Here is a 14,737-nt window from a genome sequence, read left to right as displayed (position 1 = left end):
GGCGCTTTACACTCATTTTCTCATTTGTTTGTTGAAAGCCTGCAGAAGAGGCTTTGTTGCCCTCGTATTACAGCTGAAGGGCTTGCCGGGCATCCTGAACGTGAGATGGCCGAGTTGGAGTCCTGCCCGGTCTGTCCATGCCAGGGCCCCTTACTGTGCCTGGGGAGGAAGAGGTGCCATGCTCTCTGTGGGGTGTGGGGTCTGACTCTCTGGCAGCTGAGGAGTCTAGTGTAACCCTGTTTTCAGGCTTAGATGTCTGAGCTCCAAAAGAAGCAAGTGTTTGCCTGCCGGCAGGCAGGTATCTTAGCACAGAAGGTATAAGCTGTCAGTGAGTTTCAAAAGCAGCTGTGCCTTATAAACCTCTTGTTTATATGGGCTTCTCTGGTGGCTCAAACGGTTAAGAATCCGCCAATGCGGGAGACTTGGGTTCGATCCCTGGGTTGGGAAGATCCCCTGGAGAAGGGAATAGCTACCCACTCCCAGTATTCTTGCCTGGGGAATTCCATGGACAGGGGAGCCTGGCTACAGTCCATGGGGTCACAAGAGTCGGACACGACTAAGCAACTAACACTTTCGCTTATTTGATTTCAGTGTGTTTTACTTGCATCTCTCGTGAACCAATGAAGAATGTAAGTCAAAGTCCAGTGCTGCAAGCGCCTGCTTCTTCCTTTATTGCGGTGGCAGCTTTATTTCTTAAAGGATCATCATTAAAAAATTTTTTTCAGAACAATTCCTTGGGTGCTTCTGGTGAAGTGATCTTCTCCCCTCAGTAAGAAGACGTCCTAGACGCTTCTGATGAGTTGACTCCTTCTTGCTTTCCCTTTCCGGGTGTAAGTTCCGCTTCCCTGATCTGTGGCTGGCTCTCAAGGCAGGAAGGCGAGTTTGACTTCATAAACCGACAGCTAACATTTGTTCAGCGTCTGCCGTTTACAAAGCAGGCACTGTTCACTGCATTGTCTTGGCCCCAGAGCTGGTCACCGTCCGACGGCTCGCGCCCGGACGTGGGAGCTGCCATCTGAAGCGCCCCAGGCTGAGCTGACGCAGGCAGAGGCACCGGTCACTGGCTTTGCTGCACGTCAGCGCCTCCCCAGCTCCCTGGTGCCCCACTCAGGTGAGGTCCTGACCCGACCTCACCGTGGCCATCAGTGAGCGTGTGAGCGTGAGATGAGTGGAAGCTGCGTGTGTACTCTGTGAATCAGAGGTGTCTAAGCCAGTGTCCGCAGACAGCCTTTCCAGGATATCTGTGAGTCTCCGAAAACCTTGGGCAAAAGCGTGCCCCATGCAGACTCACACAGCCATGCTTTTCGGAGAAGAAGGCATCTTCCTCATTTTTCATCACATCCTCAGAGGGGTTCATGACCCCAATAAAGCCAATAATCACTGCTTTTAAAAATGAAACAGCCCTAAATCTTAAGATTTTATTTACCATTCATAACAAGAGATAGAAATCATCAGAACGTTAGGCTTAACCTCTGTTACCTAAAGGGTATCAACATTTCATGTCTGAGCTAATTGAATTTGGTTTGTTAGAGCTTAAAACTAATGAGCTTGACACTTGGGTTTCAACCTTCCAATTGGCGAATTCTCAGCTCGGTCCTGGGGCCGTGGATTTCACTGAGTTCTACCAGGCATCTTGAAAATGCCTGTGATGGGTGTAAATGCCAGGGAATTACAGTGCATCCACCAGCAATTGGCTGAAGCAGAAGGTTCCAAGATGAGCACCCACATTTGCGTTCTGTGATATTTTATTGGTCATATGTAATCGACAGGCCACATTGTACCTTTCTAGAGTGATCCTTCCAATTAAATTCTTTAGAAGCAAATGATGAAATGTCATCCTTGCCCTTTTGCACGTCTTATTAATTACACTGTCATTCTAAATATTTACCATGTGTTCTTTCAAATATCTGTAGATATAATAGAAAGCACGTCTGTGACAGTATGTGCCTCGCTAAATCCACATTAGACATTCCCGCGTTTACACACTCACATATGGTCAATGGCTCACGTTACCTAGTAAAGCTTTCTGTTTCCCGATTTAAAAGATAGTGAAAGGATGAAGTCCTGAAATGTTTATTTTTTACCCCAGGGTCTTACTGCTTCATGGAGTCACACACAAACAGGCTGCATACTTACTTTAACACCCCTAAACCCACGCTGAAGCTTCACTGGGAAACTAAGGTCTGGTCAGCTGAGGTCATGCCGGACACTTGGCGTGGCCAGTGTGGCCGCCGGTGACCTCTGTCCCAAGGAGGCGCGCGGAACGCAAACACGGTTTCTGCAGCAGCTCAGAGCCGGGATTAACTTGGATCAGCTCGTCTTCTGCTTTTAATGAAATTCCGTCCCTTGTATTTTCGTGTTTGGAGGAGAGTCCAAGTTGTCTCCTGCTCACTTAGTCGGGCCGTGCCCTCGGGCCGTCGCAGGCTTCCCTGACCTCTGGAGGGCGGGGGAGGCACGAAGCATTCCTGAGAAACTGGAGCGCGGCGGCCCCCTGAGAGTTCGCAGAGAAACTCGCTCCAGACTCGCTGCCAGACACTCGAGTCCCCTTTCAGCACTTGCCTGACGTCTCTGTCAGCCCGTCTGGCTCCTCGGGGAGGTCAGTCTGGGGGCTGGGAGAGGTGGCCGCCCCCCGAGGCCAGGGGCCCGGACGGGCCTTAGGTCTCCGCCGTCTGACGTCCGTCCACGGAGGCGGGAAGAGCGTGGGGAAGCAGGGCTGCAGTCTGCAAGTCATTTTCTTTTCTCTTAACTCTCAATTTAAATTAGATGAATTGGTGTTTTTATTCCTCAAATAATGAATTCACTGATTTGGGGTGGATGAAATTGAAGGGTTGTTGGCCGTGGGTTTTTTTATAGGACCTCTGCGACTAATTATTTTGTAATGATATTAGCTATCGTACAAAGGATGTTTTCTCTTGTACATTTAATGAAATTTGGGGCAAGGGGGTTTGGGAAATATGTTTCTGGTTTTAAAATTATATTCTCTTTGTGGTTTACATTTCCTATATGATGGATTTCAGAAAAAGTGGGGAACAAGGGTACTCTATACTGTAAACAAACCAAGAAGCCACATTTCTTGGCTTGTCCATTGTTTTCCGTGAACTGAGTGCAGCTGAGTGTGCACGGCAGTGGCCGTGTGGGAGAGTCTGCAGGTCCTGGCTGGACGGGACACCCACGTCGGATCCTCAGGAAGAATACTCCTATTGGGGTCATTCCCGACCACACCAGAGCTGGGCCGTGACTGTGCCTGGTTTGGTCCAGGCAATGTTTAATTTTGTTTTTTTTTTTTAATTATCACTTAAAATTAGTCTTTTTTTTTTTTTTTAACAAAAGTGTCAGTTTTTTGCATTTCAGATGTACAACTTCTCTTATATACCCAGAAGGCCTGGCAAGACTGGTTCCCCATCCCATGTGGGAAACACCTTCGTCCCGGAAGTTTCCTGGCCCTCCCTCAAGGGAATATGCCCTGCAGGTCACCAGGGTGCCTCCCCCGCCAACCAGTGCCCCTGAAGTCACTGGAGGTGTGAACCTCTGGACTCTTTATCCAGTGCTGTGTTAAAAGAGAGAGATCACTCTGCCAAGTAAAGTGCTCTGTTCACTGGAAAGCCCTTCCTAGCTTTTGTATAAAAGCAGACGCTTGACTATTACAGTCACGACTTCAGTGACCTGCCTGATGCTTCTCAGGGTGCCTGGACAGACGCCCTCCTCGTAGACGGACTGGGGCCCCGCACCAAAGCCGTCTCTCATCATCTGAAATGTCTCTTTGGACAGTTTCCTTATCACCAAAACCCAAAACAAATTTCCCAGCTCTCAAACGTTCTGTGATCTTTATTGCTTTTCTGTTTCCAGTGATTCAAGACACAGTAGCTTGGGCTTCCCAAATTACCTGCCTTCTCTGCCAAAAAACTAATCACGGAATGAAGCACGTCACTGTGCTCAGAGTCGGGGGGCTGTGTGCAGCAAACGTTCGGGTTCTGTGTGGAGAGCCCCCTCGTAGAGACAGGATCCTTCAGATCAACACCCACCCTCATCCCCATCATCTTCATAAAATGAAGCAAGTCTGGCCAGTCTGACCCCCGAGACGGAGGACGTGTGCCCGTGATGTCTGAAGACCATCAATAATGAGGGGACCCAGCAGAGTCTAGGAGGACCCCTTGTGTCCAGGCTGGAGAGCGGGGAAGGAGGAGGGTCCCACGTTGATCCTGGGATGGGACTCTCCGAGTCCCCTCACGTCCTGGCTGAGTCCCAGGCTGGCCTGTGGCTGGAGCTGCAGGCCCAGGCCTCCCCCAGGCTGTGGTGGGTGCTGGGGGCTGCTCAGGTGTTTTCAGGGAGCCGTTGACCAACCCTCAGCCGCTGCGGGCTCGCCCGGACGTGGTGGCCTAGGTGGACACTGGCCCTGGGCCGGGAAGCCTGCCCCTCCCTCCTTCCGCCACCATGACCTTCGCAAGGCCACTCCCGCCCTTTTTGTTTTCTCCATCAGTAAAATAAGACAGTAAAGTTAACGTTCTTTCTGAGAAGATCTAGGGAGATTCTTCTGATAGCTTCATGGAAACGATGGCAGATGGAAGTTTCTTGGGGCTCCACCTTGGTCCCCTTCTGGGCCTGCCTCTCCGGTTGGGGGGCTTCTCAGACCCACCTTCCTACTCCGTGCCCGCCAGTTCTGCCCCAGCCTCACCTGGTCCCCCCGCTGCCCCAGGAGGAGAGGTGGAGGGAGGGGAAGCTCCTATGCCAAAATAAACGGTGAAGGTTGGAGATGTTTAGACCAAGATACTTAGGACGATGCGACCGAGTAAAGATGGCATCAGATTTATCGTTACACTTACGTTAGAGCCCAGCGCCCCAGAGCACACTCTCCAGTTAAATGCTGTGTCTTAAAAGGTTTGTTTTGTTTGTTTTAAGATTTCATTTTGTTGAAACCTTCTAATCATGTCTCAGTTTAGGCTCTATTTATAGGCTTTTCTACTTCATTGAGAAATGTTGGAAAAACATCTGTTTTTCTATCAACAACTGTTGCAACTTGGGAATAGTATCACACCAGGGGGCACACACAACGATGTCTGAAGCTAACTCTATAGAAGGAATGAGTTCAAGCGCCTCCCAGAAATCTATCTACTCGTGTAGCACAGATTCATTTTCCTAAAATAGCAGAAACGCACATATAAGACAAACACATAAATTACCAGGATTTTTGCACTCTTTCAAAACTTAAATAGCCAACCTGCCTTGGTCAAGGACTCAGAAATTCTTAAGGATGGAAATGTTGAAACCACAGATTCCATTCTAAAACACATCTTTAAAAAGAATGAGTGCTCTGAAGAATGCTGTGTTTTCATGTTAGGACTGATAACAGGCTGTGGAATTATCACGTCGTATCTGGGAGATCGTTACGGGTCACTGATCTCTTAGTCGTTAGCCCAGGAAATTTTCTCCAATAGTATCAGCATTTGCAGTAGCGGTAACATCTTGTGGATCACAAAGTGCTTTCAACAGATTCTCTGATGGGAGCCCTAGACCCTGGAACATGTGGGGAACCTGAGCAGGAAGTTGGTGACGTGTCTGACATGATGAGCCCAGAGTCTAGGACTCTGTCTGTGTTCTTCCCACCACATAACCTTGGCCCTGGCCTTCATGGCCCGTTTCCCTGTAACACTGTCCCTGGGGGGATGCGCGGCGGTTCCAGGCCTTCACATCCCACCGTTTCTAGGCGGGCGGGAGGGTCTCTCCGGGGGGATGCTCGTGGCATAGGCTCAGCTTGTGGAACTGACCCCCCTCCCATGACAAGGTGACAGCCGATTGCGGGAGGGATCCTCAGCCACCGCGCCCAGCACCGCTGGGAGCTGGGGTGCCATTCTCACTCTTCCCTTCATCCTTGCCCTCCACCTCCAGCAGCAGGAGGAGTTGGTATCAGTGGGGGCTGGCCCTGCTCCCCCCCGACCCCCCACGGGCAGCGGGGCCACCACAAGACGGGGGTCTCTGCTGAAGCAGGTGGCAGCCCCCACAGGTGACACGTTCCCCATGAGAGGGGGGTCTCTGCTGAAGCAGGTAGCAGCCTCCACGGGTGACACATTCTCCATGAGACAGGAATCTCTGCTGAAGCAGGTGGCAGCCCCCACAGGTGACATGTTCCTCACGAGACGGGGGCCTCTGCTGAAGCAGGTTGCAGCCCCACAGGTGATACGTTCCCAGCCAGGGGACACCACTCACGCTTGGGAGCAAAGGCCCCAAACTGTGCCTCTGCTCAGGGTTCTAACCTAACACGGAGCCGGAGACGAAGGTGACTGGCACCGCGAGATGCTGCTTCTGGCCCCTGGTGGGGGGATCTGTGCCAGCCTGGCTGGGACGTCACACTGCCCCCCAGTACCAGAGCCCTGCCCATCCACATCCCTGCGAGAGCACGTGCTTGTGCCCCTGCCCGTCCCGTGTGGCTTGGCGTCGGGCACTCAGAGGCGTGGGGCGGGGGTGGGGCAGCGGTCATTGCAGCCCACCCTAGTCTCCGCCCACCCCAGGCTGGGGGCTGCCCACGGAGGGACGCAGATTCCTCTCCCTGCCGGGGAGACTGGCTTCCTTGGAGGCAGTTCACTGAGGCTTCATCTCACTTGCGTGGTCTTCTCACTGGACTCTGAATGGAATTTCTTCTTTTTTTAACCACTCTGCCACCTGGGAAGCCCTGTTTTCCTTCGTTTTTGCTCTCGAGGATTCCCTGTGGCTGGTGGGGGAGGGCAGGGCAGGAAGGACTCCTTGTCCACTGTCTAGTCGGGTGGCCCTGATCAGGCAGCACCCCGCGTGTGTCCCAAAGCTCTGACCTCCCATCCCCTCGCCACATTGTCCTTCCCTGTGGCTTTAGGAGGAGTTGAGTAGAAATGGGAGCTGGGGAGTCCGGGTGGATCGGGCAGCAAGTGTGGCTGTCACGCTGGTCCCTTTGCTCTGCCAGAGCCTTGATGGGCGGCTTCATGTTCTACCCACACACATGCTCCTGCGTGAAAGTTAGCAGCCTCTTAATTTATGATCCAGCCTCTTACATTAATTTATGATTTTTGGAGCAAATGTTCAATAACTGTTCTTGAATCGACAACATTGATTTGAAAAAACTGTCAGCATTACCTCGTGTGTCATAGGGAAGAAGAACGTCTAGGGGATCATTTCAGATTGAGTTTTAAGATGTTATCAGTGGCCAGCTTTCTAACCAGGCTCCGTCCATGGTAAGGGCAGGACAGTGAAGATGCCGCACATCTGTGCACAACCAGTGGGCTCAGTTGGTCCCGAGGACCCAGTGCGTCGCGCATCTTCTGGGGAAGGTGCTCATCCTGGGGTAACATCTGCCTTCCGTAAACACCACTCCAAGTGCCTCCTTCTCGGAAAGTTGGGCCGAGGGAGCCAGCACAGATTTCCACATACCACCCCCCCCCCCGCCCCCGTCCCCCCAGAGCCTTGCGTCACGAGCCTTTCTGATCAATAAGAACATTGTGGAGGTTGTTGCAGGCTGACGAGCTTGCTCATCTGCAAGCCAGCACCTGACTTGAAAGGCTGGTCTGGTCTCTGTGGTGGAGCGCGGCCTCACTGCCTGTCCTGGCTCCCACCCCGGGCCCGCTCTCCCAACGCAGCGGCCCAGACCGCAGTTTCGTGGTGAGTAAGCCGTGGCCGGACCCATGCTCCTGTGAGAGGCATTGCGCCTTTCCCGTCAGAACTGCCGTGCCCAGATCCTGAGTGGGAAGGAGAGAGCGGAATCGAAACCCGTCAGATAGCTGGTCGGGGCCTTCAGGTCTGAAGAGACTGAGAGCCCAGTGGCCCTGTTCTCCTTAGGAACTGGGATGAGTGCACGCGGTTCCGGGCCGTGGAACATCTAAGCATGAGATGATGCGGAAACGCGTGACTTAGGGCGAGCTGCCCGTGTGTTTCTCAGCTCATTGTTAAAGCGCACGTGTTACTTGGCTTTTCTGTAATTGGTGGATGTGGTTTGTATTTTAATTCATGTCAGGCTCTTAGAATTTCCTCTTGAAATTTTTGTCTTCCTCCTTGAAAACTTTCTGTTTCATTTTCAGGGAAATGGAATCCTTGGGTCTTACTGTTGAAATGTAGTTTTGCTGTTTCTGACAATGCTTTTAATTTCACCAGTTGCAGGGTAAATAAGCCATTGTGCAGCTGGAAAAAAAAAAAAAAAATTGGCAGAAAGGCAGAATATGTTAAAGGCTTGCCTTTCGTTGCTGAGGAGGTTTCCCAACTGGAGTGTCTCTGTTTTACTTTGCCTCTGGCTAACATCTGAAGATCAGTCATAAAGCTCCATGCAAATACTTTCATGTATTAGAAGAACAATATTTTGACACTCATTGACACAGCAAAAAAATACAACACTAAATTAGTGTTCAGGAAGACAGTGCAGACATTGTTCATTCATATGAAATGAATGTGAAAATGTTGTGTTAACAGAAAAGATGGCCCCATGGCCCCTGCCGACAGCGTTTGCTGGGAGAACCACCTCTGGTGTTTCACAGGATCCCACAACTTTTTCTTCTTAATCCTGGGCCTTGAGTAGTCATTGGTACTGGTCAAACAACTGAAAATTTTAGTCACCAAGAAATAAAGGTTTGTTCTCCAGAATCTGGTAATTTGAGTTAAGCTTCTCTAAGAGGTTTATGTTGATTTGATACTAGGAGGTAAGGGGCGAATTTTAGAATTTTTAACTACTTGATATGTTAACTGTCTTGAAAATATTAATTCAATTTATCAAAGACCTGATTTTCCAGACTTCATATAAAGTTATAAAGACTCAAAAAAAAAAAAAAATCTCCTGTCCTATAAGTTTTTAAAGTAATCAAACCTTTAGGAATTCTCTTGACTTTTTTTCTTTTTTAATTTGGAGAACATTAAGGAGCTTTTTGCTTAATTTTCAGCAGTGTCGTGGGAGTGTCGTCTGTAGACTGTTGGGTTTTTTATCTAGTAGAATTCCTCCCCTCCCATGTCACTCAGCTCCAATATTACTGTCACAAGAAATGTTTTCTTAAATGTAACTGGCTTCCCTTCCCATCTCTTTCAATCAAGGACGTTGCTGACTCAGCATCTAGGAAATAATTATAACAGAAACATCGTGCTCGTGGGCAGGACCGAGCTAATAAGAGTGACCTGACCTCCCAGAAGAGCAAAGCTTACATACTGTGTGTGCTGGGGTGTTCTTATATTTAGCAACCAAAAGTTAAAGATGGGATGATTAAATCTAAATCTATTCATCATAGCTTCAGGAGTACTGAGGAGAGGGTGACTTTTAAGCTGAAATCCTGATTTTTGTGAATCGGAACATTGTGGGAAACACGTTCAAACGTGAGTTTGATGAATGAGGTGGCCAGGCCACCGTCCCCCATTAGGAGGATGCTGTGAGTGCCAGGTGGTCCCTGGGACGCTGGACAGGCAGGCACTGAAGTCCTGGAGTGAAGGGGCAGACAGGTGCCAGTTCTGGGGGCCCATACTGAGGTGTGCCCCCCGCCCCCCACCCCTGCCGGCCATCGCCCCTCGTGGCATCCTCCCCACGGGCCCTGAACCGGATGCCTCCTGAACGCTCAGTGCCGCCCTCTGTGCGGCCGCCCCCCACCCAGGGGCTGGGCCCCCATCTTCCTCACAGCCTGTGCACCGGGGCCGGAATCCAGCTCAGAGAGTCCAGGGAGTCAGTGCCTCCCAGGCCTGGTCAGGGGGCCCCCTGCCGAGCCCCCCAGGCCTGTGGCTCCCCGCCCCCCATGTGTCACCTCTGGGTCTCCCACCCTGGGCCTAGGCGCTCCTGCCCCAGGCCCCCCCAGCCTCAGCCAGCCGCTGTCCCCAACACAGCTGGGCATCTGTGGTACCCAGGGCCGGCCGTGCAGGCTCTGGGCCCCTGGGCACGGGTTTTTCTGAGACCCTGACTGACCCAGAATGACTCCGTCTCCATCACTGAAAATGGCTGGGAGGTGGGGAGACCCCGGGACAGCCCCCTGGCTGCATGCCCCTCCATCCTGAGCCGCGGGCCGTGGGCTTGCTCAGGACGGAGTCTGAGGAAGCCCCCATGCCTGACAGCTCTTGGAGGCTCCCTGGAGTTTACTCTCAGAAGCCCTTCCCCAAATCAAATATCGGCCTGTTGAAGCTGTTTCCTGCGTAAAGTGTGGACGTCCCTGAGCCCGACAGGACATCTGCCGTGTCTGCCCACCCTCCCTGCCCTGCGTCCTCCACGCCCGGCACCTTGCGGGCCCCCGTGAATGCTTGCCGACCAGCAGGTCGAGTCCCCGGGCGGGCGCACAGAGGCCCACGCGGGGTTCCTAGCAGCCGTCTGCGGCGCTCCCACAGGAAGGCGTGTGGGAGCAGAGTGCGCCTGGAGGAGGAATGAACAGGGGTGCAGCCTCTCGTCCCGCCGCCAGCTGAACCGGCTGTGTGGCTTCAGACAGGTCACCCCGCCTCCCTGCTCTCAGCCGCTAGCCCACCTTCTAAATGAATGGAATTGAATGGCGGTACCTCGAAGTCCCTTCCAGCTATGAAAGTCTGTGGCTCTGACTAACAGAACTGGGATTAAATTCTCTCCACCCTCTACTCTCCCCTCCTGGAGAGGAGCTGACGTCTCCAGATACCAGGAGCCCTCGCCAGCTATGCCGTCAGCATCGTTGTCACGGTAAACCACAGTCCTCGAGCACGCACTCTGCCCCAGCCCCTGTTCCCGGCACTTTTCATGAAAGTGAAAAGCAAAAGTCGCTCAGTTGTGTCTGACTCTTTGCGACCCCATGGACTATGCAGTCCATGTAATTCTCCAGGTCAGAATACTGGAGTGGGTAGCCTTTCCCTTCACCAGGGGATCTTCCCAACCAAGGGATCAAACCTAATGTCTCCCACATTGCGGGCGGATTTTTTACCAGCTGAGCCACCAGGGATATTAACTAATTTAATCCTAAAAGCAGCCCTCTGAGGCCAGCACCATTTATTCTCATTTTTCTGAAGTGCTGAAAGATTAGGCAACTTTTCAAAAGTTATCCAGTGATTCCTGGAATGGGGGTCTAACCCAGGTGATCTGACTCCACGTCTGAGCCCCTCAACAAGCCTGGATTCTCCTTGTGGTTCCCACACTGGCGCTGGCAACCTCCCTGGAACCTGTTAAAGTATAGGTGTTCAGGCTGCGGGGTCAGCCTCACGGGGGCTGGTGGAGGCCCACAGGGTGCACAGGCCCCTTCTGGGTGACTCTGAGGCACCCAGATTTGCTTCGAGCAGCCAGCCTTCTCTCTGAGCGCCCAGCGCCATCGTGCCTATCAGGGTCCTCTGGGTCTTCACTCCCCGCTGTCCCCACGGGGTGGGTGGGGAGGGAATCGCTGCCCATCTGACAGTCACGACGCAAGCTTTCACGTGTTCAATGGTCATCAGCCGGGAACTGTGGGATGACTTTTCAAGGTCTGTCTTCACCGGTGAGGTCACTCCAGGAAGAGGCAGGCGGCGTGGAGGCCGTGACGAGGGAGGGACGAGAGGTCAGTCCTGCAGCTGTGCCGCCAGGGGGGCGGCCACCTCCCCGGCCCTGCAGGCGGGGCAGCAGGACGAGGCACTGCCCACTCAGCTCTCCTCCTCCGGGACGGCTCTGCCGCCTATGCCCGGCGGGCGCCCACCAGGCCCCTGGGTCACTGAGCATATGAGGGGTGCCTGTCTGAACTCAGGGGTGCTGTGACCACAGCAGGAATGCCAGGGCCCTGCATGGACAAGTCGCATGAAATACCTTGAGGGTATTCTGTGTTGAAATGAGAAGGTGCTGCGTTTGGGCATTCTAAGACATTGAAATAAGCTTCACTTTTCCCGTCTCCTTTTTCACTGTAGCTCATAGAAAAAGCTAAGTTGCATGTGTGGCTTGTATCATACTGCTGTTGGGGCAGCACTGTTTTAAGGAAACTGAGCTTGTAAGGAAAGTACAATCTGCATTTCCCTAATGCACATACCCTGCTGTGTTTATGGGGTTTATTTACCAGTGACAATGGTTATTGGGGTGGTGAGACTCACGCCTGCCATTCGCGGGCGCCCAGGACCAGCCCAGAAGCTGGATTCCAGAGGTCAGAGTCAGCCGAGGGGCAGGGCCAGGTGGTCAGGACGGGCTGGAGAGGAAGGTCACCGGGAAGTCAGGGCTGGCTTCTGTGAGGGAGCCACGGGCGGCCAGGGCGGCCGGCAGGTGGCCGTGGGTGTGGAGTCACTTCCTGCCCCGAGCCCACAGCTCCTGGCGGCCCCGCTGAGCCGGGAGCGGGTTTGGGTGGCTCGCAGGCCGTGCGCGTGGGAGCAGGTAATTGGAAGCACCTGGTCCAGGTAGGCGGCTGGGCGCCAGGAAGCAGCACTTCTGGGAAGCGTGTTGGGACAGTCTGGGAGCCTGGGCCGGGCCGCCAAGCCTGACTCCCGGGCTCCTGTCCCTCTCGGGGGCCCGACAGGGTGTTAAAGGCAAACAGTGCTGAGCAGAGACGCGGCGGCAGAGGCAGCCATGCCGCTGTTAAAGGCAAGCACGGAATTCCACTGCGGTGCTAACCCACCAGCGGAAGCTCCGGTCATCACAGGACTGCCCTCTCACCCCGAGTGCCTCTCACTGTGCGACTTGACTTCTCACGGCGGTGTTTCCCCTTTGTTGGGTTTGGGCTGAGCCTGTCCACAGAGTGGGGGGACACTGGGTCACTCCAGGCCAAGGCCTCACAAGGCCAGAGGAGGCCTTGCAGCTTCTGTTTTCTGAGGAGGTGGGGGCAGACCGGCCGGGAGGCCACGGAGGCAGGGCAGGTGCAGGACAGCGGGTGTGTCCAGCGCAAGTACCAGGCGGTCAGGCCACTTGGCCCACAGCCTGGGAGCAGGGCGGAGCCGCCGCCCCAGTCCTCCTGCTGCCGAACTCCGAGTCCTGAGCAGCTCGGGGCCAGGGTGCCATCCTTAGTTTTGCAACTTCCGTTGTGGTTCTTTCCTACACTGTTTACATGGTCATGTAACCTGATGCACCCACTCTGAATATGCTGTGCTGGGCAGGCACGTCTGGCTCTAGAATTTGCTCAGCTTAGTCTTCAGTCCTAAAAGCCCCACAGAATGATATTACGTATGGTTCAGTTCAGTTCAATTGCTCAGTCATGTCCGACTCTTTGCGACCCCATGGAATGCAGCACGCCAGGCCTCCCTGTCCATCACCAACTCCCAGGGTTTACTCAAACTCATGTCCATTGAGTCAGTAATGCCATCTAACCATCTCATCCTCTATCATGCCCTTCTCCTCCCACCTTCAATCTTTCCCAGCATCAGGGTCTTTTCTTTGAGTCAGTTCTTTGAATCAGGTGGCCAAAGGATTGGAGCTTCAGCTTCAGCACCAGTCCTTTCAATGAATATTTAGGACTGATTTCCTTTAGGGTTGACTGGTTGGATCTCCTTGCAGTCTGAGGTCTTCTCAAGAGTCTTCTTCAACACCACAGTTCAAAAGCATCAATTCTTAGGAGCTCAGCTTTCTTTATAATCCAACTGTCACATCTGTACCTGACTACTGGAAAAACCATAGCTTTGACTAGATGGACCTTTGCTGGCAAAGTAATGTCTCTGCTTTTTAATATGCTGGCTAGGTTGGTCATACCTTTTCTTCCAAGGAGCAAGTGTCTTTGGATTTCATGGCTGCAGTCACCATCTGCAGTGATTTTGGAGCCCAAGAAAAAAAAGTCTGTCACTGTTCCCATTGTTTCCCCATCTATTTGCCATATGAAGTGATGGGATTGGATGCCATGATCTTCATCTTTTGAATGTTGAGTTTTAAGCCAACTTTTTTGCTCTCCTCTTTCCGTTTCATCAAGAGGCTCCTTAGTTCTTCTCCACTTTCTGCCATGAGGGTTACGGAGGGCTAGAGAACGTCCAGTCCCACTGTTTGCTGCAGGAGACACCAGGTTCCCTGTCAGGCCGGGCCTCTGGGCCGAGGATGCAGACTGATCACGGCCGGGCTGCCCGGTGGCCACACTCCCCAGCCCGATGCTGGGAAGAGAGGGCAGGTGTGCCCCGGCGGGGAGTGTGGTGGTTCTGGAGAGAGTGTCTGGGGAGAACCTTGAGGGGGCAGCAGGCCCACCCTGTGCTTTTCTGCTCTTCCTCATGCGGTTCTGCAGCAAATAATAACGGTGGGAAAGGGGAGAGGCCTGGGGACGGGGTTGCCGGGGAATACGAGGGCCCCACAGGCAGGCAGGCATGCACGCTGACCGCCAGCAGCAGCGTCAGAGGAAAATACCGGGATCCAGAGGAACTACAGGCAGCACGGTGCAGTTCTGTTTGCTAGAAGCCAAGGGGGACAGGTGAGCGTCCGTGGGCCAGGCACCGGTCCCGCAGCAGCGCAGCCGCACAGGCTGTCCCCGAGCTGTCGTGGCCGTTCGGCGCTCCGGCCGCAGAGCTGAGCTCTTGTGGTTCAGCCTGTGGCTCAGAAACCTCAAGTGTTTACTCTCTGGCCCTTTAAGGAAATGTTTGCAGATTCCACACTTGAAAGAAATAAATGAAATGAAATGGATGAAAGAGCTGAGCTGAAGTAGTCAGGAACGGCGTGGACAAGAGAAAATCACTCACGACGTTGCAGCCACACTAGAAAGAAAATTTAAATAAATGTTATTAGAAACAATCAAAGGAACAAGCAAAAGGAAATCAGATAAAAAAAATGTGGAAAAGAACAAGCATGAATGTGACCGGGCAGCACGCAACAGACCTGAGAGGAGGAGAGGCCCAACATGCACGTGGTTGCTGCGCCCGGGAAAACAGAGACGGAGCATCCTCGGAGAGCAGA

The 14,737-nt window shown here is 53.0% G+C and overlaps 1 protein-coding gene across 4 annotated transcripts in view; it reads left to right on the top strand.

Annotated features, from left to right (window-relative positions):
- The window catches only part of GMDS (GDP-mannose 4,6-dehydratase), a 442,717-nt gene that overhangs the window by 342,948 nt on the left and 85,032 nt on the right, over positions 1-14,737 (top strand). The window contains exon 9 of one of the 4 annotated variants that reach the window (XM_055570461.1): positions 592-707. The exons of the other annotated variants lie outside the window; for them this stretch is intronic. Coding sequence (XP_055426436.1) covers positions 592-624 — 33 coding nt within the window. The 3' untranslated portion in view covers positions 625-707. Of the gene's footprint in view, positions 1-591; positions 708-14,737 lie in introns of those variants that run through there. 4 annotated transcript variants of the gene reach the window in all.

The sequence above is a fragment of the Bubalus kerabau genome, chromosome 3 (assembly GCF_029407905.1).
Source record: "Bubalus kerabau isolate K-KA32 ecotype Philippines breed swamp buffalo chromosome 3, PCC_UOA_SB_1v2, whole genome shotgun sequence".
NCBI lineage: Eukaryota > Metazoa > Chordata > Mammalia > Artiodactyla > Bovidae > Bubalus > Bubalus kerabau.
Note: the sequence above shows the minus strand (reverse complement) of the source record. Positions and strands in the feature narration are given on the sequence as shown.